At 46.0% G+C, this 26,918-nt stretch overlaps 2 protein-coding genes across 6 annotated transcripts in view; both read left to right on the forward strand.

Moving 5' to 3' along the window:
• Positions 1 to 26,918, forward strand: part of PRR13 (proline rich 13) — a 328,718-nt gene that overhangs the window by 251,760 nt on the left and 50,040 nt on the right. The gene's annotated exons all lie outside the window — the stretch shown is intronic.
• SP1 (Sp1 transcription factor) overlaps positions 5,961 to 26,918 on the forward strand; it is a 37,099-nt gene continuing 16,141 nt past the window's right edge. For 3 of the 5 annotated variants that reach the window (XR_012654889.1, XR_004374538.2, XM_032786756.2), the window contains exons 1-3: positions 5,973 to 6,146; positions 9,063 to 9,163; positions 10,265 to 11,753. Coding sequence is in view for 3 of the 5 variants with exons in the window: in XM_032786756.2 (XP_032642647.1) it covers positions 6,140 to 6,146; positions 9,063 to 9,163; positions 10,265 to 11,753 (1,597 nt within the window). In the remaining 2 variants the exon portion in view is untranslated. Of the gene's footprint in view, positions 6,147 to 7,062; positions 7,454 to 7,586; positions 7,592 to 9,062; positions 9,164 to 10,264; positions 11,754 to 26,918 lie in introns of those variants that run through there. The other 2 variants (XM_075061051.1, XM_032786755.2) reach the window with 2 other exon arrangements.

Consider the following 26,918-nt stretch of genomic DNA (forward strand, 5'->3'; position numbering starts at 1 on the left):
GTGGTCTGTAGCACACCTCAAGCACTACCCCAGGGGAGGCTCTAGTAGCTTTCTCCCCCCAAAGTGATTTTGGCCCAAACAGATTCTGTCTTATTCATTCCATCACTTCTAATTTCTTTCCAGTCTACCTCGTTATTAATATACAATGCTACTCTATCACCTTTGCCTTTATTTCTGTCTTTCCTGAACAGGTCAGACCCTTCAAAACCTGGACTACAGTCATGACTACTATTCCACCAGGTTTCTGGTATCCCTATAATATCTGGTTTCACTTCCTGCACCAGTAGTTCTAGTTCCTCCATTTTGTTACCCAGGCTCCTTGCATTGGTGTACAAACATCTTAATTGTTGCTGCTTGGCTTCACCTACATTCCTCGCCTAATTGGGTACAGTCATTCTACTGCCTATCTGACTGGTATCAGCACTGTGCTTCCTCTTAATGTCCATTCGCATTGTCCACTGCTGTTCCTTTCTCCATTGCCGTTTCCTTTCTTACTGGATTTTCCTCCCTCTCAGTGTTCAAATCCAGTGTAGAGATTACCTGATCATCTCCCAACCGTCTTCCCAGAATTTCTAGCTTAAAGCTCTTTTAATAAGTTGTGCCGGCTTCCATCCCAGAAGCCTATTTCCTTAAGTGGAGTCCATCTCATGAGAGCAGTCCTCTGTCCATGAATGCCTCCGAGTGGTCAAACATCCCACCAAAGCCCTCCTTAGAGGACCATTGCCTGGGCTATCTGTTGATCAAAATAATCTTGTCTTCCCTTTGTTCTCGTCTTGTAGGGACAGGCAGAATTCCACTGAAGATCACCTGAGCCTCCATTTCCTTAAGGGTCTTCCCCAGCCTGGCATAGTCTCCCTTAATACGTTCAAATCTCTCCTTAAAACTTCCCTCTGTTGTGAACCCTCCAGAACACAACAGCTAGATGTCTGGTGTGCTCTGACCACTGCTTATTAAAATTACCATCATCCTTGCAGTTGCACTGAGCACTTCCCACATATTGTTGTATCCACCTGTTGTCTCTCATCTTATATTGTAAGCTCTTCGGGGCAGGCACCATGTTTTTGTTATGGGTATGTACAGTGTCTAGCACAACAGAGGCCTGATCCCTGACTGGGGCCTCTTGCCACCCCAGTAATACAAATAATAAGAACCAGTTTGACTTTTTACTTGTACTGGATCCTTGTATTTTAAAAACCCGTTGGCGGTATTTTAATCACTAAAGCTGTTGCAATCTCTTGGCTGGGACACACTGTTATTGGTCTTTTGCTGCTCTCTGATCTCTGGGAGTGAAAAAAAACAAAAAACAGTTCTGTCTGAGGTAGAGTGAGGTCATATTTAGTGACGGCAGAATTTTCCAGCTGCTGAGAGAAAGGAAAAAAAAGGCAAACAGCAGTCGCTCTTAAGAGAGTCAGTCGAGGAACACTGAGAGGGAGCAGGGCAGGATTTTGACCTCTGATCTTTTGGTCTCAATGAAATCTTCAAAATCAACAAGAAGCAAATGTTTCACTTCATCTCATCAGCATCAGGAAGCCCTACCATGAACTGCTGCAGAACTGTTCCGTTCATTTAAAGGGATTGTACTCACGCTGTGGCCACTGGCCGAGCGCACCAGTCTTATTTGTATTTGTCATCATGGCACAAACAATAAAAGACATCAAATTGTCTGCAAACCTTGCCATTTTCAACTACCTCCACTTTTTATGTTGGTGTATTGCATTTCCACTATACACAAGTGCAGCAGCGTTCTAGTTTATGACTGGTGTCTGTAGGCAGTACATAATAGGAAGAATTGTGAAAGCACTGAGGACAATTGCAGCAAACTGCTGCCGGCCAAGCAACAGCAACAGCAAAAGTGTCTTTATGCCCCTACCTTGGGCCCATTCATCTCAGCTAGGTATGAACTCTACTCATTCAGCATCTCATTCATTCAAAGAGGTGTCATTTTGACTGTAGTTGGCCCCACTGACTGCCACAATATTAGGATAAATGAAGAAACAACATACAATTGGGAAGGCAGTGCAGTAATTCATCCCTGGTGGAACTCCAGCTTCGTTGTTGGATGTGAGGGAGATTCCCAAACCTGAGCCATTCTTTTTAGGTGACAAATCTTAGGAACGGTCCCAGATTGAGGTATCATTAGAGGAGATTTTGGAACAAATTGATAAATTAAACAGTAATAAGTCACCAGACCAGATGGTATTCATCTAAGAGTTTTGAAGGAACTCAAATGTGAAATTGCAGAACTACTAACTAGTCTGTAACCTATCATTTAAATCAGCTTCTGTGCCAGATGACTGGAGGATAGCTAATGTGACACCAATTTTTAAAAAGGGCTCCAGAGATGACCCCGGCAATTACAGGCCAGTAAACCTGACTTCAGTACCGGGCAAACTGGTTGAAACTATAATTAAGAACAATATTGTCAGACATATAGATGAACATAATTTGTTGAGAAAGAGTCCACATGGTTTTAGTAAAGGGAAATCATGCCTCACCAATCTACTAGAATTATTTGAGGAGATCAACAAGCATATGGACCAAAGGGATCCAGTGGATATAATGTACTTAGATTTTCAGAAAGCCTTTGACAAGGTCCCTAACCAAAGGCTCTTAAGCAAAGTAAGCTGTCATGGAATAAGAGGGAAGGTGCACTCATGGATTGGTAACTGGTTAAAAAATAGGAAACAAACAGTATAAATGATCAGTTCAGAATGGAGAGAGGTATATAGTGATGTTCTCCAGGGATCTGTTCTGGGTCCAGTCCTATTCAACATATTAATGACTTGTCTGGAAAAAGGGGTAAACAGTGAGGTGGCTAAATTTGCAGATGACACAAAATTACTAAAGATAGTTAAGACCCAGGCAGACAGCAAAGAGCTACAAAAGGATCTCTCAAAACTGGGTGACTGGGCAACAAAATGGCAGATGAAATGTAATGTTGATAAATGCAAAATAATGCACATTGGAAAGCATAATCCCCACGATACATATAAAATGATGGGGTCTAAATTAGCTGTTAGCACTCAAGAAAGAGATCTTGGAGTCATTATGGATAGTTCTCTGAAAACATCCACTCAACGTGCAGCGTAGGGTGACCAGATAGCAAGTGTGAAAAATCGGGACAGGGGGTGGTGGGTAATAGGTGCCTATGTAAGAAAAAGCTCCAAAAATCGGGACTGTCCCTATAAAATCGGGACATCTGGTCACCCTAGTGCAGCGGCAGTCAAAACAGAGAACAGAATGCTGGGAATAATTAAGAAAGGGATAGGTAATAGCATAGAAAATATCATGTTGTCTCTATATAAATCCATGGTATGCTAACATCTTGAATACTGTGTGCAGATGTGGTCGCCCCATCTCAAAAAAGATATATTGGAATTAGAAAAGGTTCAGAAAAGGGCAACAAAAATGATTAGGGGTATGGAACAGCATCCATATGAGGAGAGATTAATAAGACTGGGACTTTTCAGCTTGGAAGAGACAGCTAAGGGGAGATATGATTGAGTTCTATAAAATCATGACTGGTGTAGAGAAAGTAGATAAGGAAGTGTTGCTTACTACTTCTCATAATGCAAGAACTAAGGGTCACCAAATGAAATTAATAGGCAGCGGGTTTAAAACAAATAAAATAAAGTATTTCTTTACACACTGCATAGTCAACCTGTGGAACTCCTTGCCAGGGGATGTTGTGAAGACCAAGACCATAACAGGGTTAAAAAAAGAACTAGATAAATTCATGAAGGATAGGTCCATCGATGGCTATTAGCCAGGATGGGCAGGAATGGTATACCTAGCCTCTGTTTACCAGAAGCTGGGAAAGAGCGACAAAGGCAAAGAAAAAGAAGACAACTTTTATTATTTTGAAGCCATCTAATGATTTTTGGAGCCTGAGTCGTGATTTTTGAATGGCTCATGGGCAGGTTGGTCAGAAAGAATCTCTCTTGCATTCTCACACAGCACTGGGCCTGGCCTTCCAGTGAGGCCTGCCAGGGAGAACATTGTCAACACTAAGGTAGGCCCAGACCCTCAGAGAACTCTTGATGGCAGCGTTTTAGGGGACACAGGAGATGTGGTGACAACTCAGGAAACACCACAGTATTTCGGGGCGGCAGGGAGTGGTGCAGAATTTCAGGGTTATGCACAGGCATCTAGGAGAAACACATAAGCATCTTGGGAGAACATGGAGTGGATGTCTTGGGGGGACATCTGTGTCTCAGACGTTCATGCTGACATGACAGGGTCTCAGCATGTTGTGTCAGTATCTTGATGAGAGGTGTGCAATGTGACATCTCAGAATAACGTGTACATCCTGGGGAGTCATGGAAGGGGTCTCAAGAACACGACAGTTAGGGTGACCAGATGTCCCGATTTTATCAGGACAGTCCCAATAGTTGGGCTTTTTCTTATATAGGTGCCTATTACCCCCCCCACCCCTGTCCTGATTTTTCACTCTGACTATCTGGTCACCCGGCCTAACTACAAAGTCCTGTAATAATGTCTTGGGATGACATGTGTCAGTCCTGAGGAGACGTGTGCAGTAGTCCCAGTGCGATATGGAGGGCTACACACTCATGGGATGCTGTGATATTTGGGGGTGACAAGGCTGTGTTTCTGCAGGACAGACTGTGTTCTGGGGTGATGTGTCTGTATCCTGGGGACGGCCATACTGACACAATGGAGGCACGTGCAACCCGGAGACGAACTCAGGGAGACGTGTTGTTGAGTGTTATGGGGGAGGTGCTGCCATGACGCCATCTCGGGGTGACACGTGTTGCTCTGATGGGGGTCCCACTGGGGGTCCCACTGGGGGAACATGCTGTCACGACAGGGTCAAGAGGGTTGTGTTATCACGACAGGGACTCGTGGGGACACGTGACAGGGTGTTATTGGCGAGGTGCTGCCATGACAGGATCTCGGGGTGACACGTGTTGCTCTGATGGGGTCCCAGTGGGGAACGTGCTGTCACGACAGAGCCTCGGGAGGGGACGTGCCATCATGACGGAGGCTCAGGGGAAGGGGCTGCCTGACAGGGCACGATGAGTGTGTTGTGCCGGGCTCGGAGCTGTCGTGACTGCGCTGGGGGCCGCGCTGCTAACACGTCTCCGGGGCTCGGCGCGGTACTGTGGGAACAGGTCCTGCGGTGCACGTGCTGCTGTGAGCGGGGCGGGCCGGGCGAGCAGCTCCACGCCCCACGCCGCTGGCGCAAACGTGCGGACGAGCAGGGCGGCTCCTCTCCTAAATGGGGGCGGGGACAGCCGCGCGGAGCTCAACCTAAAATGGCGCCTTTTCAGCCACATTCCCCCGCACCGGCCAACCCAACCCGCCCTCCAGGGGTTCAACCGAACCCTTTACAGCCGCCCTCACCCACTTCCCATAGGTCGATTTCGGTCTGCTCTCCTTCCTCATTGGCTCTGATACCTTGCCTGGCATCCTGCCCGATCGCTGATTGGCCTCTCGACATGTCAGACTCTAAGCCCGCTTTCTCCCGTTTTTCACATTATTGATAGCTCATTGGTGTTGTCTCGCGTCAATTGAATTTTAGTCCCGCCTTCCCCACAAGCTAGCGCCTTCGAAGCCCGCCTAACGGACAATTGGTCATATTGCACGTCAATCACGACTTCGTTCCATGCTCGCCGAGCCTCTCCCGTACGGGGTTTCCTGGGGAGGCTGCATGATCGCTGATTGGCCATCTGTCACGTCAGTTGTTCTTTTGCCTCATCCCTTCGTCCCTCCCTCCGCATAGTTTGTCTTCTGGTTTCCTATTGGCCACAGCCTCAGTCAGTTCCTCCCGCTGCCCTCCCTCATTGGGCGGAGCCGCAAAGGGGGCGTATCCTAGGGCCGGGGCTTTTCGCGGACTGCTACCACTCCCTCTTAGGATCCGCCTGGTTTTCCATTAGCCATGCAACCTGTCATCCGCCATTAGTCCCGCCCACTTGGTGCCTCCTTGCCTTCTGATTGGGCAGAGCCAAGTCGGGAGGCGTGTCTCAGGGCCAGGGCCGTGTCGCACAGCTCCCCCAGTCCCTCCCTCGCCAGCCCTTTGGCGGTCACCGGCGGGGTTAGGCTGCCTCGTCAGCGAGTCGGACTCCCCCGCCCCTCCCCCCGCCCCGAGAGCGACTTGGGCTCGCCCCCCGCAGCGACCATGAGCGGTAAGGACGGCACCACCCCGGCCCCGGGGGACGCGAGTCCGGCCGACTCCGACGGGCCGGCCCGCCCGCCAGCCAGCCCCCACCCCGGGCCGAGGCACCTGGGATGCGGGAGGGACGCGGGGAGCGGGGAACCCTCGAGGGGTGGGATCCACGGGCGAGGGGGCTCGACGACGGGGGAACTGGATTCCCAGAGTGCCAGATCCCCGAGGGAGGGGAACCAGCGGAACCTCTCGTGGGGGCGTGTCCGGAGGGAGTGAGTACGTGAAGCCGGGAGGGAGATAACCGTCTGCGGGTAGTACTGAGAGAAAGTGAGGAGCATCAGAAGCACTGAGGGGGATGATCCCAGGGAGGGGGGACCTTTGTACCCTCGTGCGGTGGGTCACCAGGGGAGGGGTAAAGATCGGGGGGTGGCAGTCCCCTCGTGGGGTGGAATCTCGCAGGGACCTTTCGGAAGCCGCTCACTTGGGAACGGAACGCCTGCGTGGGGGTGGATCTCGCGGGACCTGGGAGCCCTCCTCCGGGGGACGGAACCTGCGTGGGGGTTGGATCTCGCAGGGGACTGGAGCCCTCGCGGGGGCCGGGAATCCCTCGTGGGGGTGGATCTGCAGGCGACTGCTGGGAGCTCCTCCTGGGGGACGTGGAATCTCTCGTGGGGTGAATCTCGCCAGGGATTGGAGCCCTTCCTGGCTGAGCGGAGTACCCATCCGTGGGGCGGTGCGAGTCTCGCACGGACGTCGGAGCCCTCCCTGGGGGAAGGACCTTAAGGGAAGCAGAATCCTTAAGAGGTGAATCCCTGGGGGAGGAGGTAAGGATCCCCGAGGAGGAGAGGAACAGGCTTTTGAGGGAGGACCTGGCGGGGAGGGGACTCTCATGGGGTGGGTCTTCTGGGGGGAAGTTGTCATGGGGGAGGGCTCTTGGATAGGGTGTGGGGGGAAGATCCCAGTGGGAAGGGGGAGCCCTTGTGGGAAGGTGTGCAAGTGGGGTGAGATCTCCAGGAGGGCTGGAGTGAAGATCTCTGGTGGATGAATCTTGGTGGGGGTGGATCTAATGGGGAACCCTGGTGGGGGAGGTCCTGGACAGAGGAGGAGTTTGTGTGTGGTGGCTCCCATAGGGAAAGGAACCAGGATCCTGAGGAAGAGCCTTCGTGGGGAGGGAGTCTGGGAGGAGATGGCCAGGGATCCTGGTGGGAATAATCCTGGGGGAAGGCACCTGGAAGTGGGGAGGGAGGATCTCAGGGAAGGAAGTGGAACCTGTGTGAGGGTGAATCTTATGTGGAGCTTTAGTGGAATGGACCCGGGGGCGGGGGGGTAGGATTCTAGGGGAAAGGGGGGATCCCTTGTGTGATGGAGCCTATGAAGAAGGGGGCTGGGATCCTGTTCCTGGGGATGTGGGGGAAGAGGCAAGGGGAACTGGAGAACCCTCATGGGGTAGTCCTGGCAGGAGGGGTAGCCCCTGTGGAGGATCTAGGGGGAGGGGAGAACCACTGTGGGATGGATTCTGGTGGGGGAGGGGGGCAGGAACTTGGGAGAGGAGAGAGGCCTAGTGAAGCAGGATCCTAGAGCAGTGGTTCTGAACCTTTCCATATTACTGTACCTCTTTCAGGAGTCTAATTTGTCTTGCATACCCATAAGTTCACCTCATTTAAAAACTACTTGCTTACAAAATCAGACATTAAAATACAAAAATGGCACTGCCCACTGTTACTGAAAAATTGCTAATGTTTTAGTTTTTACCATATTTATAAAATAAATCAATTGGAATATAAATATTATACTCATGTTTCAGTGTATAGTACAGAGTTTGGCAACCTTTCAGAAGTGCTGGGCCAAGTCTTCATTTTTTCACTCTAATTTAAGGTTTCGTGTGCCAGTGATACATTTTAACGTTTTTAGAAGGTCTCTTTCTATAACTCTGTCATATATATACTAAACTATTGTTGTATGTAAAGTAAATGAGGTTTTTAAAATGTTTAAGAAGCTTCATTTAAAATTAAATTAAAATGCAGAGCCCCCCGGACCAGTGGCCAGGACCCGGGCAGTGTGAGTGCCACTGAAAATCAGCTCGTGGGCCACCTTAGGCACGTGCGCCATCAGTTGCCTACCCTGGTATAGCATAGAGAGCAGTAGAAACAAGTCATTGACTGTATGAAATTTTAGTTTGTACTGACTTTGCTAGTACTTTTTATGTATCCCATTGTAAACTAGGCAAATATCTAGGTGAGTTGATTTACCCCCTGGAAGACCTCTGAGTACCCCCAGGGGTACATGTATCCCTGGTTGAGAATCACTGTCCTTAGGTGTAGGGGGAACCTTCGTAGGAGTGGAATCTGTGGGGAGGGAGGTTGGGAAGGTCTGTGGGAGGGGGAACACTCAAGGTAGGGGAAGGAGGGAGCAGGGGCAGTGGAGACCTGAGAAAGGGAGGGCATGGGGATAGAGAGAAGAACCCAGGCGGTGGAGAGGGGATCAGAAGAAGGGACTTGAGAGAGGCAAGAGAGTGTGTTCCTCCCACTTCCTCCTCACTGAGTTTCTGTGTTAACCCCACATTTGTCAGTTTCTTCCCCATTCTGTCCAGCTTTCCAGTCCCCCTCCCTTCTTCTGCTTTCCCTTTCGACCTCCTTCACCATCTCCCTCTTCACCATCTTCTCAAGCCTTCCCTTTGCCTCTCTCTGTGTGGTTGAGTGCCTGGATACGAGGAGGGTGGTTAATGCCCTTTAAGTACTTAGAAAGACCCTCTTTCCCCTTTCTAATCCCACCTCCCTTCTGTCTGGTTTTACCCTCCTGGGTGTTCTCTGTTCCCTTAACTTTCCTGTTTTTAAACTGTTCTCATCACCCTTCTCAGCTCTTCCCTGTACTCGGCTTCTCAGAAACCTTTTACAATTTGGTTGTAACAGGGTTTATGGTTTTCCTCCCCATGCAGACCAAGAGAGTCCGGAAGAAATGGCTGTTGTGAAGTCTGAGAAGGAAGAAGAAAGTGCTTGTAGCAGAAGTAGCAGTATTGGAGGCAATGGTGAGGGTCAGGTGAGTGGAGTCCCAGCATGTGTGGTGTCAGTGAGGAGTGGGATCAAGATCTTGAGGGATCGCGTGCATACTAGTGAATAGCTAAATGGGGCAGCCTCTTATACCTTAAGAACATAAAAATGGCTGTACTGGGTCAGACCAAAGGTCCATCGAGCCCAGTATCCTGTCTGCCGACAGTGGCCAATGCCAGGTGCCCCAGAGGGAGTGAACCTAACCGGTAATGATCAAGTGAGCTCTCTCCTGCCATCCATCTCCACCCACCTTATTGCTGGTGAAAGGATGCAGGTTGGTGGTACCCTGGCAGTCTTCGTGCACACTGTGAGACTGCAAAACCCAGTGACTTCTGTGTGGCGAGGCTCCTTGTGGTGGCCCCAATAGTGAAGGGTAGGGGCTAGCTTTGGGATAGAGAGAGGAGAGTTTTAAGGCTGGGGATATCAGGCACTTCTTTGACCTTGCATAACATGTAGCGTGTGTGTAATTTCAAAACAAACACTCCACTGCACACTTGTCTCCCCCGAGGGGGAGGAGGAGAGAACAAGCATGTGACATGTTAGTCATGATGCTTAGTGCCCACCTAGAGGGTGCTCAGATGCTATGCTGATGAGCATGGTACGAGAACCTGTAGAGAATGGAATGTGGCTGTTCGTGTACAAAACTTCAGCCAATGTTAAAATGTCTGCACCTCCTCCCAGAAATAGTGCTGGTAGTCCCTTCTTTAAGCCTCTTTTCTTTCTAGTGGATGCACGGTCTCAATGCCCATAAGTGCCTCATAGCAGTAGTACTGCCTCTTAGGATCTCTCCTCTGGAGATGTGCCAAATGTCACGGCAGAGGGAAACTTCCTGGTCTTGGGCTGAACTGTGAAAGCAATTTCTAATGCCTCTCCTTGTGTTTGTTGAAATCCTTCCGCCTTTGATGTTCCTCCACTTGCTTGTGCCTGATAGCCCTGTGTTTGCTAGTTGTATTTTCCAGCTGTGTGCGTGTGTCACTACGGAGTGTTTCCCTGGTTTTTAGCAGAACGCTCCTCCTTGTTTTTGCTTATTTTGCACTGCCAACTGGGCTGGCTAACGGATACTTAACTCCTCCTCCTTGTGTGCTTTTAGGAATCCCAGCCTTCACCCCTGGCTCTGCTGGCAGCCACATGCAGCAGGATCGAGTCTCCCAATGAGAACTCCAACAGCTCCCAGAGCCAGCAGGGGGGCTCAGGTGAGCTGGACCTCTCAGCTGCTGCCGCTCAGCTTGCCCAGACTACGAATGGTTGGCAAATCATTTCCACTGTCCCTGGGACATCCACCTCCTCCAAGGAGCAAGGGAGCAGTGGTGGTGAGTCGTCACCAAAAAACCGACCTGTGACAGCTGGGCAGTATGTGGTTGCTGCTGCCCCCAATTTGCAGAATCAGCAGGTGCTGACCGGTTTGCCTGGTGTTATACCTAATATTCAGTACCAGGTGATCCCACAGTTTCAGACTGTCGATGGGCAGCAGCTGCAGTTTGCCACCTCCCCAGCCCAAGTCAGTGTCCAGCAGGATGCCTCTGGCCAACTTCAGATCATCCCTGGGACAAATCAACAGATCATTACAAACCGAGGCGGGACAGGCAATATCATAGCCACCATGCCAAATCTGCTGCAGCAGGCTGTCCCAATCCAGGGGGTTGGCTTGGCCAATAACTCCCTCTCAGGACAAACTCAGTATGTGGCAAATGTCCCAGTGGCTTTAAATGGTAATATCACCTTGCTGCCTGTCAGCAGCGTTGCTGCCAGCTTGGCACCCACTTCTCAGACCGTCACTTTAAGCAGCTCTGGCTCTCAAGACAGTAGCTCTCAAATAGTGACTTCTGGTGCTGCAATCAGCTCTTCCAACATAGTGACGTCCCTGGCCAGCTCTGGTGCTTTTTTCACCAATGCCAACAGCTACTCTACCACGACCACAAGCAGTAACATGGGCGTCATGAATTTTTCCAGCAGTGGGACCATGGGAACAAACGTTCAGGTCCAGACACCCCAGAGGGTTAGCGGCATTCAGAATTCGGACTCTCTACAGAGTCAGGTTTCTGGCGTGGCGCTTCAGCAAGGTCAGCAGAAGGATGCCGATCAAAATCAACAGTCCCAGCAGCAGATCCTAGTACAGCCTCAGCTTGTCCAGGGAGGGCAAACCATTCAGGCCCTGCAAGCTGCTCCACTCTCTGGCCAGACCTTTACCACCCAAGCCATCTCCCAAGATGCTTTGCAGAACCTTCAGCTTCAAGCACTCCCCAACTCTGGGCCAATCATTATTCGAACACCTACTGTGGGGCCAAACGGGCAGGTCAGCTGGCAGACTATTCAGCTGCAGAATCTTCAGGTGCAGAACCCCCAAGCTCAGACAATCACCTTGGCCCCAATGCAGGGAGTATCTCTGGGGCAGACAGGGCACACCAACACGCTCACGCCAATAGCCTCTGCCTCGCTCCCCAGTGGCACTGTCACTGTCAATGCCGCTCAGCTGTCTTCTATGCCAGGCCTTCAGACCATTAACCTCAGTGCCTTGGGAGCGTCTGGAATCCAGGTACATCAGCTACAAGGGCTGCCGTTGGCTATAGCAAATGCCACTGGTAAGTTGGATGGTTTGTTGAAATAGCTTCTGAATTTTTCTTTTTGTTTCTAATCTCGCTTCCTATAAGGTAGTGTGTCTCAACCGTTCTGTGCTGGTGACCCTCTTTGGACTTAAAAAAAATTGCCTCCCCTCCCCCGGCCACGGCTAGAAAAAATTCCAAACCCCTCATCTTAAGCTCGGGGCATGGGCTGAACCATGTGAATTGGCTTTGCACGGCCCCTTTAGGGAATGCTGGCCCTGCCTGTGACCCCCCTCAAACCTGTCCTGTGACCCCCTGGGGGTCATGACCACTCCCCAGGTTGAGAAACACTGCTATCAGGGGAGGAACCCAAAGACCTGAAATGTCCAGACAACACAGCCAGCTGGGGGAGAGGTGTCAAATACCCAATCTGCAAGCCAGATCTGACCCTTTTTGTTTGTGGGCCATGTGACTAGTTCAGATTCAGCAGAATCTAAGCTTCCATTTTAAAAAGTTTCTACCCTTCATCGTTGTGAAGATGAAGTCCCACAATAGGAACAAAGTATTAGAGAGGCAATGTTGGCTCCCTAAATCTTCAGACAACCTGAAATGAACTCTGAAGAGGTGTGAACTAACTGCCCACCCTCCCTTAATCCTGGAGTTCACACCAAAATCCAATTATGAAGGTTAACTCCTTCATTGCTGATCATTTTAACAAATCAAATGGAGGGAAGTGATTGTGGCAGGCATGTATTGTGTTCAGCCAGGGGTTAGGATAGAGAGTGATTTCCCCTGCCCCTCTCCCCAAATGCATTTCTGGGAGGTGTTATTTTACTCTCCCCCTTCTGAAGCTTCAGGTATGGCCACGGCAGGGTGGGTCAGGGCTGGGTGGCACCAAGCCTCCTGTCTCTCTCAGGTGTTCCCTGGCTAGTTCTTGCTCACATGCTCAGTGTCTACCTGATTACTACACGTGGGGTCAGGAAGGAGTTTTCCCCAGGTCAAAATAACAGCGACCTTGGAGGTTTTTCACCTTCCTCTGCAGCCTGAAAGTCACTTGCTGGGATTATCTGGGTATACCTCATTTAATCCTTTCCCTGACCCAACAGGAGCTGCAAGCACTGATGCATCTCAGTCCCTCTGCCTGTAACACATGGTTGTTTAATCCATTGGTCTCATATATTTTGGTCTCACTTCTGTTGTTGAGTTTAGTGTGCGGGTGGTGTTGGTGGCCTGTGATATTCAGGAGGTCAGGCTAGATGATGTGTGATCCCTTCTGGCCTTAAACTCTGACCCTGTGAAGTGTGGGAGTGAAGCCCAGGAAAGGAGGGAATTGGGAGAGATCTCAGCCAGATAGGGAAGAGGAAGATAGACAGAGAGGAGGATGAGGAAAGAAGAGAACCAAAAGGCAGAAATAGCCATGATTCTAAAAGGGAAGATGTTCTCTGACTATGCGGCAATTCTGAGTGCAACAATGTAGTGCTGAACAAATTAGGGACAAGTAAAATTCAGTTGCTAAATAAAGCCTATATTCTATTCCTGATCTTTGTCCAAACCCCTTATTGACATGAGTAAGAGATCCAGTGTGTGTTGGAGGCAGTATATGGTCATTATGGAGGCCTAAGCGAATACGGATCATAATTAAAAGTGGAATTCAGTGTGAGATTGATGCCCCTGACCCAGGGGATAAACCAGACGGGGTTGCAAACTCTACAAGGCAAAAGAGTCAAATTGGGGGAACATTATAATATTTCTTCCTCATTTTAAATTAGGAATTTTCATACAGTGACTTGAAGTGTGTGGTCAGAAGGAAGTGTGTGTGTGGGGGTAAGAGGGGCATAATAAGACGCTGTGATCTCATTACTTGGAGATGTTCAAATGCTGAGACTGGCACAAAGAACCCTGATTGTTTCCATTGAATCACTACTGTCTTCTCACAAATGGTCCCTCTAAACAGTCGATAGTTGGTATAGCCTTATGGTTTCATAGTGCAATGTACATTTATGGTCTTGCAAGTCTTGACACTCAGAAATTTTGTTCCTACTTTTGAGACAGAATATTTCTTAAGTTCACTCAGTGAAAGAAATTAATGCTGAAAAGTAATATTTTTAAACTCTCGTCTTTGCTTGGTAATAGCTTCTTAGGATGCTGCATGTCGCATCATTTTGTATCTTACTTAAAAATGCAGCCGCTCAAGTGAGTCACGTAATTTAGAAGCAATTTAAATGTTGCGCAATTCAACTTCTGTTTCCTACACAAAAGAGAATAAAGCCACTTCCTTGGAATTGTTTTGCAGTGTTTTGTGACCTGTTGAACTGCTGTTAAATTGATTGGGTTTTGTATGTCTATGAGCTGTTTTCATATCTGATTAACTGTAATCATTGGGTTTCCACTGTATAAAGTCAACAAAATAACATGAACGTGTATCCTTCTCATAAATAGTTTGTGTGCATGGTATAGGGCCTGTTTTTGTCATTTCATTTGTGTGGTTTGTGTTCAGTGGATTCACTAGTATTGTCTAGTACTCTAACATTGTGATCCTCCCAGGTACATCCTGTGCTGCCTGCTCTGAGCCTCTTCAGCTTGCTCTGTTTTAAACTCGCTATGGTACAAAACATGCCTTGAAGCATATAGGCAACTCCTAGTTCCTGTATTTGTGAGATAGCTTTGCCATTGATGGGTGGATCAGGGAGGAAGGATCTTGGAGACTAGCCATCAGATTTAGGTGGGAAAACTTTATGGCCCAAGGGAATGGAAATTGTATGGAGGGCCATGAATGCTCACAAAATTGGGGTTGGGGGGGCAGGAGGGGATGAGAGGCGGGGTCTGGGATGGGGCTAGAAATGAGGAGTTTGAGGTGTGGGAGGGGGCTCTGGGCTGGGACCAAGGGGTTTGGAGGGTGGGAAGGGATCAGGGCTGGGGCATGGGGAGAGGCTCAGAGGCGCAGGCTCTGGGCAGCGCTTACTTCAAGCGACTCTCAAAGCAGCGGCATGTCCCTCCTCTGGCTCCTATGCAGAAGCTTGGCCAGGCAGTTCTGCGCGCTGCCCCATCCACAGGCACAGCCCGTGCAACTCCCATTGGAATGCTGGAGGGGATCATTGGATCGCGTTGGAGCCGGAGGGGAGCCATGCTGCTGCTTCTGGGAGCCTTGTAGAGCAGTCCCAGGTCCTGCTCCCCAGCTGGTTCCAGGAGCCGTGTGGAGTGACCCCCTAGCCTGCTCCCTGGCTGGAGCCCCAGCCCCCACTCCCCAGCAGGAGCTCGAGGGCTGAGTTAAAACGGCTGGCGGGCTGTAGTTTGCCCACCCCTGCATTAGATGGCTTATTTTTGAGCAGCTGTGTTTTTTTTTGTTTTTTTGTTTTTTAAACTGTTAACAGCCATGTGAGTAGAAAGAGGGCTGCTTTTAGTGGAAAAACCCTCATTTGTGATGACACGTTTGCTGCCTTACATTTTAATTGTCTGACATAATGAATTCTGCAGCAAAGATGGCCAGAGGCTTTTGTCTTCAGCTTGGAGGGTATGATGTTTAGGTGACACTTTGATATAGTTTAGTTAGGTGTGTTTGATAGATATTGTGGTGCAGGCTTCAAGGGATATTTGGGAACCGACTTTGTCCAAGCTCTCATGTGGTGAGATATAAATAAATTATGGGCAGAGCTGGAAGTGATGCCTATTGTTAAAGTTGCCTGACGTTTTCTATTCTGAGCCCCTGTTGCTTATCACTCTGCCAAACTTTAACAGTTTGTGCTGGGACTTTCCATGTTTGCACTCTGTGTAAGGGCTGATTTTTTTTAACATTTTGGCACAAACTGTTAATGCGCTTCAGAGAGTGAGGTGAAGGGAAAAATGAAATTGAAATTTTGTTAGGGGATAGTCATATATAATCAGTAGTGTGCCAGCCCTTATTGTCCTCATCAAAACCTAACTGGATCTTGCTGAACTGTGACTCTGAACATCATCATTTGTACATGCTCAGCAGAGATTGCTCAAGGTTTGCTGCTAAAATCGCTGAACGTTTCACCTGCACTAAGAATCCTCACTGACCCATCCTGTGCGCTGTGCCTGCTCCTGGACCCCAAGGAGATCAGATGGGGAGGAGCAGAAGCTGCCCCCCTGTCCTCAGGGAAGCAGTGGGAGCTAGGAGAGCAGAGCTGTCAGCTTGGTTCTTCCACTAACTCTGTGTACTTCCTGGCTTTTGGCTGTATTATTGAGTAAGAATATTGTTTTCCTCCTTTAACAGAAGTAACTGAGTGGTTGCACAGGCTCTCTTATAGAGAGCTGAGGGATAGAACCCTGGTCTTCAATATTAGAGATTCAGATCTTCTCCGCAGCCATTCTGTGTGTGTGTGTTGGTGCATCTCTAACCACCAGATCTCATTCCCTCCAGAGCCAGGAAATAAAACTGTGGAATCTCAACTTGCGGTGTTTCACTGCTCTGTGCAAATAGTTGTGTAAGCCATTGGTGAGGTATGTGTTGTATGTACCTTTAATGGCTAGTCTATGCAGAAGAGAGAACTCTACTACTGCTATTGGTTATACTCTTTTAGCTCAAGTGATAATGGTTTGTACTGTGGATCTAATGGTTCTGGATTGCAACCCTGCTGATCATCCATGCAGGGGAATCAGTGTGGCTCCACGTGCTACAATTTCTGTCTTTCAGTTTTCTCTTAAAATCCAAGGGAATTAAAAAAATTAAAAGAACTAAGATTCAAAGTCACCTGCTAAAGAGTTGGCAGGTACCAGAAATAAGGGTGCCTGTGTAATATTAATTCTGCTTCTGTGTGTTATGCAATTTCACGTTGTACTTGTTCTATAGGGCTTCTGCTTCTTTCATTGTTGTGAATGAATAGTAAATAGGGCAGAGGGTTGTAAGAAGAGAAAGGATGTTCTCTTGTGGCAAAAGCGTTGGATTGGGACACAGGAGAGCTGGGTTCTTGATTGGCTCTGTTATAGACACTCCCTGTGTGATCTTGGGTAAGACTTTTGTGTATGCCAGAGTGGGCAGAATTTAAATTTTCACAGACTACCTTAATTCTAGAATTCCCTAACTCTTGTATGGCTTAATCCTCTAAGAAGCCTTGGAAATCTCCCCCAATAATTCTTAGAGGCTGTCACATTCATAAAGTACCCTTAATGATTTTCAGCCTTAATGGTGTTTTTAATATAGCTTTTTGCATGCGATAAATATATACATGAAATTAGGCTCAAGTATTGTATTGAGGATGTAATAGTGCCAGGCACTGTTGCTTGGTGGATAGAACACTGGACTGGTATTCAGGAGACCTGGGGTCTGTTTCTGGCTTGACCGCTGGGCTGCTGGTGACTTTGAACAAGCCACTTAACCTCTCTGTTCCTCAGTTTCCACATCTGAAAAATGGGGATAATAATGATCTCCTTTGTAAAGTGCTTTGAGATCTATTGGTCTGAAGGGCTATATGAGAGCTCGATGGTATTATTATCTCAGTAGTCACCCTCAAACTCTGGTAGCTTCCATTTCTTAATAGGAATGAGGATTGTCTTGATGAAGTGGGGATTGTGTTCAAACTTTGTCCTGCATCTAGCTCCATGATAACTCCAGAATTTGGTTTTAATTTTCCATGTTTGTGGGGTGGGATTGCAACCTTCAGGTACCATTCATCTAAGGATCAGTGAAAGAGCCGTCACTCCTGCTATGCATCTTCTAAAGATGTCATTAAAATATCATCTGTGTCAAAAAGTGTAAGCCTGCATACCGCAAGAAAGCCAGCTTGCATGTTGATACCTTTTTTGTGATGTAGCAAAGACTTTGTGGAAATTCTGGGGCATGTGACAACTTACAGACTAACACGGCTCCAGCTCTGAAACCTGTTCCACTGTTGTTTCTTTTCACCTTTCTGCTTCACTTTAAGAAACCAACCTTTTAGCTTTAGGCTATTAACTGCAAAATCTATGGCACGTGGTGAAATGGACCAGGTTTGCATGTTGGACACCTCAGTTAATAGTAAAGTACTTTTATATAGTATTGTAAGTGCAGGTTGCCTTCCAGATAGGGATCATCGACTGCCTGGTTAAAGTATGTGCTAGGTAAACAGACCACTGTAATGTGTTCCCATTAGGTGTCACTGATGCAAGGCATTCAGGACCTTAACCGATTAAAGTACTCAGCTGAGGCTCTTTTTGTAGTGCAAAACCTCTGAGTACAAAAGAGGAGGATGCCACCTGCCATGCCCATGCAGGCAGGGGGTGGAGAGTGGCGCTTACAGGGTTTTCCACCTTCCAAACACAGCGGGCTAGTGGCTGGAACAAGGCTGCATTTTTAAATTTGCAAAGCATTGTTTTCCTCTGTGATCTGGAAGGAAGATTTCTGCGGGAACACCTGGAGAGCACAAGCTCAGAATGGCTATTTCTTGGGTCAGGGCACTTGTTTCCTAATCAGGGAGTCCTTCAAAAGGGAGCAGGAAAACAGAATTATTGTAATGTGTTTGTTTACAAAATCTGCACCAGGGAGATACTCTGACTCTGTGTCATCAATTTCTCCTCCTACACTGACTTTGGCTGTCATTCGACCACAGAGGCAACTTGGGGCCCCAATCCTGTAGAGGGATCTGTGCAGGCAGACTCTTATGCTCTCACACTGTCCCACTGCATTATGAATTGCGCTGGATATTCTCCTTTTCATGTTCCCCTCAATCGCAGTCTTGAGGCATTTTGTAGATACTAGCATTGAGCCTATGAGATCAGTTATAGTGTGAGTTTCTGCTAAGGATGGTGTAAAATTTTCACCACTTTTATTTTTCTCTGCCATTCTCTAACTATTTGTACCTCAATCCCTCGTGATTAGTTCTGCAGCAGTTTGTTTCCTCTGGCTTCAAATAGTGAGTGTTTTGGCTTCCTGTGAAGCAGTTAGCAGCTATAGTGCTGTCACACTATCTCTGTAGCCTTTATCAAAATATGGTGTATCATTCTTGTTTCAGCCATGTTTGAGAATTTGAACCAGTTTCTTCTCGTCTTTCCTTCTCCCACTACCTGCGAAAGCAGGCTGGCAGAAGGAACTTGGCTTCAGGGTTCAGTAAAGTATTTGAATAGCTGCATGTTAAGCTATTGAATGTGAGAGAGGAACACAGCAAAAACGTTATTTTTTTAAAGCCCCGTGTCAAAGAAAAAACCCTTTGAAACCTGTTTCCTTGTGGTTACCAAATGCATCCCAACTTTGTGTCATAACTCTATTCTTGTGGGGTTTCCCATAGCTGGTGGGCTGCTGGCACAAATACATGATTTTTTTAAAAACAATTTTTTTTTTAAGAGAGATCTTGTATCTGGGGAAGATGAGACCTCCACATGGTACATACTTCTGGGGGTAGGAAGAGGGGTAAATTAGGTTCCACTTTAGGGCAAGAAGCCTTGATATGATCCCTTTTTAACTTACTGTAATTGTTTAATTGATCACATCTAATTACACAACTTGAAAATAATTCAGTTGTGTAATTTTATTCCACATACCTCAGCCGGGGCAGGACTTAACATTCAGTATCTCAGCTTCTTGTAGATGGTTCTTTTTCTCTCCCCACAAAAGATAGTTTCATTTTAATTGAAGAAATATCCATAATACTGGTGGTCTGAGAAGTCAAGTCACCGCCTTGTATGATTCAGTAAGAGGAAACTGGTTTGTATGGGAGTTTTTTTCCCCTGAAACTCTGTCGAAACAAAAACTTGGTACTGGGCTGCTGGCTTCAGCCAAGTTTGAACTCTGTTCAGCTTCAGACCCTTGATAATAGGAAGTGTATACTGGAAATACTCAGAACATCTTGCCTCATTTTACAACATGGTATTTGTGCTGGCTTTTATACCGTCTTTAAGTCAGAAGCAAGTATAAAGTGAAGCTATTAATTAGTGAAAATGCTCATTTCTTTCATATAACAGTGTTCTGGAAATGTTTGTTCCGTTTAACTCCATCCATTGCATTGTTCAGGTTTTGCCAATTTTAAAGTCACTCTCCCTTCTGGAGCCAGGGGGAAGTTTCTGAGAACTGTAACTGAATTGATATAGCAGACAGATACCACAGGGCTGCTGCAAACTAGTCTGGTCGGAGACCTGTTCCTTAACTTGCACCTTGCTTTAGAACTTTGACTTGTACAGCTTATGATTCAGGAAAGTATTGGCAGTTATACTGGTTTGACAGGTTTGGTATTCTATGTCAGTATCCTGCATTGTTTACGTCAGTTCTGACTGTAAGAAACATCTATTAACAAGGGGTTAGAATGGGGGACAGGAGATAGATCACTTGATGATTACCTGTTCTGTTCATTCCCTCTGGGGCACCTGGTATTGGCCACTGTCAGAAGACAGGATGCTGGGCTAGATGGACCTTTGTTCTGACCCAGTATGGCCGTTCTTATGTATTACTCAGTTGCCACTGTGCAACCAAACTTGTTCTCTTACAGCAGGAAAATGTGGTTAAAGTTTTGTGTTAGACCAAATAACTTCATTTTTTTCCCCCAGAAGGAATTCAATTTAATTTAACTTGCAGCATAATAACCTCTTAACAATTAAAGGATATCATAGAACTTGCTGAGTAGCTTCAAGTCATTAAACACCAAACTAAAATACAATTACTCAATATGCTTTAGTATAGCTTTGAAGCAGCATGCTCTTTTCCAAGGAGTACCATGTGTTCTCCACTCAGCTGTCCATAATTCAAAAGAATTAACATAGAGCCTCGCCACTTTACACAAATGACTATGATTGCAGATTAATGAATTTTCAAATTAGCAAGTTAAGCAAACAAGATAAAAATAAAGGGTACTGCATTGCAAAGTGTACTTCTTTATGTGGCTAGTGTAGTTAATTTTATTTGATCCTCTGTGGTATCTGTAGTGCAATATATTTTAGAGAAATTACAAATACTGGATAGTGTAGGAGCTTGCTGTCGTTCTGGGCTATAAAATTTGCAGAGAAATGAGAAGGAATGGGGTCTTGGGAGAATGATTGGGTTTGTGAGCTAGAAAGCTTCTTTTAATGTGTTTTTCTGAAGCTACCGACTACCACAAACCAAAAATAAACTTTCATACACAGAACTATTGCATGTATAAGAAATATTTTGGGTGCGTTTGGATGGGTCACGTTAGTCCCTCTTTGCTTTCTTTGTACTTGGCAGTGTCCCTTTAATTAAAAAAAAAAAATCTTGTGGCTTTTTTGGCCTCTTCGTAATATCTCTTAAATTTCAGAGTTAAAATTTTTCTTATTTAGTGATTATTTATTTATTTATTTTGCTTTCCCCTTTATCCAGGATGAGTTTTACTGTTGTCACAAACTTTGCAGAGTTTGCATAAGACACAGTTGTGTTCGGATCCTACATAAAGGTGAATGTTGTGGGCATTTTTTTCAAGGTCAGCAGTGGTGGATCTAAAAATATTCTGTCTAGAATCCAGAGGGCATTCCTCACCCAGTTTTAGAATATCTAAAAAAAAAAAAAATCCCAACCTATCATTTTGCTCAGACCAGTGGCTTGAAAAACAAGAAACCACTTTGTCTATAAAACTGTCTGCCAAGACGCTCTCTTTTTTGGGTCTTCCGTCTTTAACATGAGACTGATGCAGAATTAGCGTCATGCTTTCAGCATTTTGAACTCCACTCCAAAGGCGGTGGTAGGCCCCATGTCCATCTTCACGCACCGTTACCTACAGGATGTAGTTTCAGTCTGTTTCTTCCTGATTGTGATCATTTTGTGTCATCCTCGCTCTCCTTCCTTGCTTGTATCTTTCATTTGTACTTCATGCAGTTGGATTAGTAATGGCCACCTACATTGTGAGACCTTTACCTCAATGCTGTGGCATGTTTGGTTACACTTCAATGCCTGCTTTGCTACCGCTTCACCATTTATTTTTAAGCACTGGGGTTCCTGTTTTACATTTACAATGCCTGAGTTAAGATGCTCCAGTGCCTCTTGACCAGGCCTCAAGTATCAGAGGGGTAGTCCTTGCCCCTGGAAATTTCCACTACATGCATCCGACGAAGTGGGTATTCACCCACAAAAGCTCGTGCTCCAAAACGTCTGTTAATCTATAAGGTGCCACAGGATTCTTTGCTGCTTGACCAGGTCTGTTGGTATACTGACACCTGCTTGGTATTTCAGCACCAGAAAGGGGTGGGTGTACTATGGGTGGACTTTGTCTGCAGGTATGTCTGTGCAGAAGGGAGGAAGACTGTTCAGCATGTTCAGACTGTGTCCACACAGCAGGATTATGTCCATGATTGGCAGTTCTGTTTCATCCCGGCTTTTGCCATGTCAGGTGAAGGAGCAACAGATACATATGGTAAAATTAAAGGGACTGTATTAGAATTGGGTCAGCTTCATTCTGAAGATGCTGGAGCTGTACATCCATGGAAACTCTCTCATCAGTCTTATCTGAAAAAATATTCCTTATTGTTTGGAACCCAGAGCATTGAAACATATACTTGCATAGTTATTAATATACATCAGTAGTTCTCAACATATTTATCGTTGTAGGCCACATATGCAGCTCTCTGTGTTATGTAGGCGGCATTCCCACAATCTATATACTACTTGTATGACCCTGAGGATGTCACATGGGCCGCAGCTATATGCTGATCCCATTGTGGGTTGAGAACCACTGATATACATTGAGTGCTTCTGTAACCTGGGAATGGTCTGTGATCTGGAGAGTAACCATGACAGCTTTGAGCAGAATGATTTGACAAGCGATCTGTATTAATGAAGATAATAAAAGGAAATTGTTGGCTTTATTCCTTCTCCATACAATACTGCTGTATTCTGGTGACTTCAGAACATTCTGATACGTGAAGAATGAAGAATGCGTGTCTTCCTTTTTTTTTTGAGTGGTCTTTTTTTCCCCTCCTGCAAGAATTTGTTTATACCTTGGTTAGAATCATATAATTGCTTGCCAGAATGAAACACACACACACACATGCCATTTATGAAGTGCCAACAGAAGATGGAGTAGAATGTAGTTTTTTGCATGTTTGAAGATTTGGAATGAGGCTAGGAGTCCAGTAATGACGGGAAGTTGGGTTTTTTTCAGGCCCCTTGTTGTGTTTGTACATATCTTTTGTGCACATTTTGACTCATGTAACAGCAGTTCCTCAAAGACAGCACGTAAACGCTAGAGTGCATACACAGTGCTGTGGAGCCTGTTGTTAATTTATGAAGTTAAAAAAAAAAAAATCCTCGTTTCCCTCTGCTCTGTTGTCAGAGTGTAAACATGTTGCAAGAACTTGAGTAATGAAAATGTTCTGTCCTGAAATTGCTAAACTTTGTTGGGAGCCTGGAATGCTGCTGCTGACTAGGTGCAGGAGCTCCAAGCCAAGACTTTCAAAAGTGACTGAAAAGCTTGTGTGGGGTTTTTTGTTTCTTTGGGGCTCTTTTTTGGGGGAGTGGAGCTTATCTTGAGACATCAGTGCTTTTTAAAGGGTTACAGAAAGTGCTATGCTTCCTATAGTGGCAAACTAGTGTATGTGCTTTTGCTGATGTGTCTTATACCTGGTTCCCAAACGAAACAAGCTGTAGCAGCAAAAGCATTTTTACAGTGGTATAACGGTACAGAGCTTTTGCCAGTATAGAAATACTATTAAAAATGACACTCTCTAAGTGACATTACTGTACCAGCAAAAAATTTCTAGTGTAAACCTGTCCTGAATCACTAGCCACTTAAGAAAATCATACCTCAGTTCATAGCGGTAGCTGTTTTAAATAATCTAGCAAGTGTTTTCTGGGGCAAGAGACTGCATTTGTGTCTAAAAATTGTTACATTGTGTTTAACCACAGAAGCCAAAGCCAGTATGGCCTGAAAAGGATGACCGCACTGTCCTAAGAACTTGAATTTAATTGTGTGAATGGGCTAGTCACACAGATTTTATTTGCCGTTTTTTTCAATTCCTTCTAATCTTGTCAGTCAGCCTGAGCAGTATTTGTCGTTTCCTTTCCCTTCATCCTTCTTGATGGCGTTTGTCTCATGTTTGTTTACGTATGTTCATAGAAGGAAGTATGCAGCATTGAAGAACTTGGAGTCGATTGTGTATGTTCAGATACCAAGTGACCAGATCAGATAATGAATATCAAAATACCAGAGGGAAGTGTTGCGCAATGCATGGTTGCTTTTGAGAGCTCCCATGAGGGATTCTTGTTCCAGGACTGAGATTGTGTTGGGTTAGTTGCTGCTAACGTGTGTAACTGTTAACAAAAGCAGTAGGAGCAACTTGCAGAAGAAGGCAGAGGGTCTTGCATGGATTCATGACTTGTGGACCATCTGGATTTCCTCTTGTGGCAGTGGGACATCAGAAAGATAATTTGCTTTCCCAACTTGTAAAAGTACGATTACCTTTACACAGCTGCATGGAGTTGTACCTTATGTCCATATTTGGGCTGAAGTGTTGATTTGACTTTCACTGTTCTTTCTAGGTTGTTATTCTGTGCTTTCACTTATTCCCTGACATAAGGGCTGATTCCAGCAGGCAGGGACTGGGCAATTTGTAATCTCTCCTCTAACCTATATTCTCAGAGTATTCACTGATGATGACCAACCTTCTGAGGGGTTGTGGTGGCTCCATAGTTTTCCCCGGGCCCCTAAAAGTGGCAGCCCCATCATGCATTCACTTTCTGCCTCCTTCCTCATACGCCCCTCTGTATTTTACTCCAGACAGACATGCTGAGCTGCTGCCCTTTTTATTTTAAGTTCTCATTTTTGGGGTGCACACTGAGCTCCCACATCCAAAGAAAAGTGTCCATTAACTCTTTTTTTCCCTGTAAGGTAATCAGGCAAGAGAGTCTGATTCTTCCTCCCACTCCCTCCCATTTGTTTTGACTGCTGCTCCTGGCCATATACTGGTTCTCACAGCCTAAGGCCTCATCTGGGGGGTTCACTCTGATTACAGCCATGAGTGCAAGCGCTTAGTGCCAACAGGCAAAACCACCGGTTGCACTAGTGGCACTTCCCCTACTTTCAAACAGTGGTCAGCTGCCTTGGTGCAAATAGTGGCTTTGCTTGCAGACAGTAGGGGTTGTATTGATGCTGATGACTGTAAGCAGGGCAAATTCCTTGCTTGGACAAGGCCTAATTTTGGAGGTGGGGGAGGAAGAGAATTCGTCATGTTTAAAAGTGTGTATATACTAATATTACGTGTTCTCTTGCCCACAGTCAGATATGTAGCTTTTCATGCAGTTCACAGGTCTCTGTAGCCCTTAAAATATGTTAGATGGTCACTAACATCTGAATTAGCCATTCATTCATAGCTATATATTGGGCCTCCTGACATGTCATTATTCTGACAGGTTTAGGACTATAGTGACACCTGCTGGTGAAAGCAGAATTATTAATCAATTACAAATAGTTGGTTCAGCAACTTTTTGTTAACTTTTTACCCAATCAGTATTACTCAAAACCTGATGCTGTTCTTCAGCTGCAGGACTAGAGTAGAATAGAATATCAGGGTTGGAAGGGACCTTAGGAAGTCATCTAGTCCAACTCCCTGCTCAAAGCAGGACCAATCCCCAGACAGATCCCTAAATGGCCCCCTCAAGGAGTGAACTCACAACCCTGGGTTTAACAGAGTATAATATTGATCGATAAGTGCTGTGCACTGACTGGAGAATCTCAGTATTTAAACTCTGTGTGACTGTAACATCTTGTATCTTAATGGAGATGTTTTCATGTTTGAAGTATCTTAGAGTGAAAATTTCACAGTGGTCTGGGTTTAAACCTAATAATCTTTCCTGTTTTGCAAAGATAGATGTGACCTTTTCACTTCACACCTAATCTCTCTAACAGTCTTTCTTTCTTTCTTTTAAAGTCTTTGCACTGTGTGTGAGTGGGTGGTATCAGTGGGTAGCCATGTTAGTCAGTATCCACAAAATCAACAAGGAGTCCGATGGCTTAAAGACTAATGGATTTATTTGGGCATGAGCTTTCATGGTAAAAAAAAACCTCACTTCTTCAGATGCATGGGGTGAAAGTTGTTATATAATGCCTGCATCTGTAACTTTCCCTCCATGCATCTAAAGAAGTGAGGTTTTTTACCCGCGAAAGCTTATGCCCAAATAAATCTGTTAGTCTTTAAGGTGCCACCGAACTCCTTGTTGTTTTTGTGTGTGTGGTGTTCTTTAACAAGCATCTTCTAACTATGGAGAGTGAAGCTTCTCGTCATTATGTATAGAGTTATGGGAAATACAGCTGGGTTGAGGCTGCAGAGCGCTTCAGCAAAGAATCTGCGTGGGTGCTGCCTTTGCAGAAGGCTTATAATCTGTAGCTCTGCTTCTCTCCGTAATCCCAGAGGAAGAATTGCATTTTCAAAGGGTCTAAATGACACATGCAAGGTTTTGAAGCAGCTTTTGAAAATGGGGATCAGGAATTCCAGGATAGCTGGGCTGTTATCCCTTCCAGGTAGGTTTCTTCAAACACTAGCTTTTGAAAGTACATCCCTTTTTCCATAACACCCTCCCCCCTATTTATTACACTAGTACCTTGATGCTCTGGCTGAAACAGCACCTTAGCTTGAGGGAGCTGCAAACAGGAAGTGACAGGATCCCTGCCCAGCAAGCTTTCTGTCTAAGTGGAGGAGTCCAGCAAAGGATGGGAGGGGAAACAGAGGCATCAAGAGGTGGAATTGCCCTACAGCACACAGCAGATGAGTACTAGAACTGGGAACAGAATTCTGGTCTTCTGAGAGCTGGACTAGTACGTTCTCCACTGGACCATGCTGCACCTCTCTTCCTTGGTTTTCTCTGTCTTGAAGAAGACTTGAAATCAGGAATTTTAAATAGTCCCACATACTCTAATGGGTTTAAGCTAGTCCATACTGGAAGGGTTATTTGTGAGCCCTGTACAAGTCTGTTGTCAATATACTTGAATTGCGTTGGCTAAACTGAGAGAGCCTAGCTTTGGATCTGCTAAGCTTTCTAGACTAGTCTGTATTGTGCAGAATTAATTCATGTGAATTGTCTGTGTCCAGTTAGTAGATCTGTCTGTCGATGAATGGTTTTTAATGCACAGTTCCTTAACCTCGTGGTATTGTTTATTGATTTACAGGGATATAGATAATCTCTTAGGACTCTAATAAAGACAAATTATTCATCTCACTTGGTTACAATCTGTATTAATCAGAAAGCGCTATACTTGTGGTACCTCAGGTCCTTCTCTTCATAACCCTTCTCCAGATCATTAAAATAATTCCATACTTCATCAGCAAGATGAGTAGTAG

This window comes from Chelonoidis abingdonii, chromosome 26, assembly GCF_003597395.2.
Source record: "Chelonoidis abingdonii isolate Lonesome George chromosome 26, CheloAbing_2.0, whole genome shotgun sequence".
Lineage (NCBI taxonomy): Eukaryota > Metazoa > Chordata > Testudines > Testudinidae > Chelonoidis > Chelonoidis abingdonii.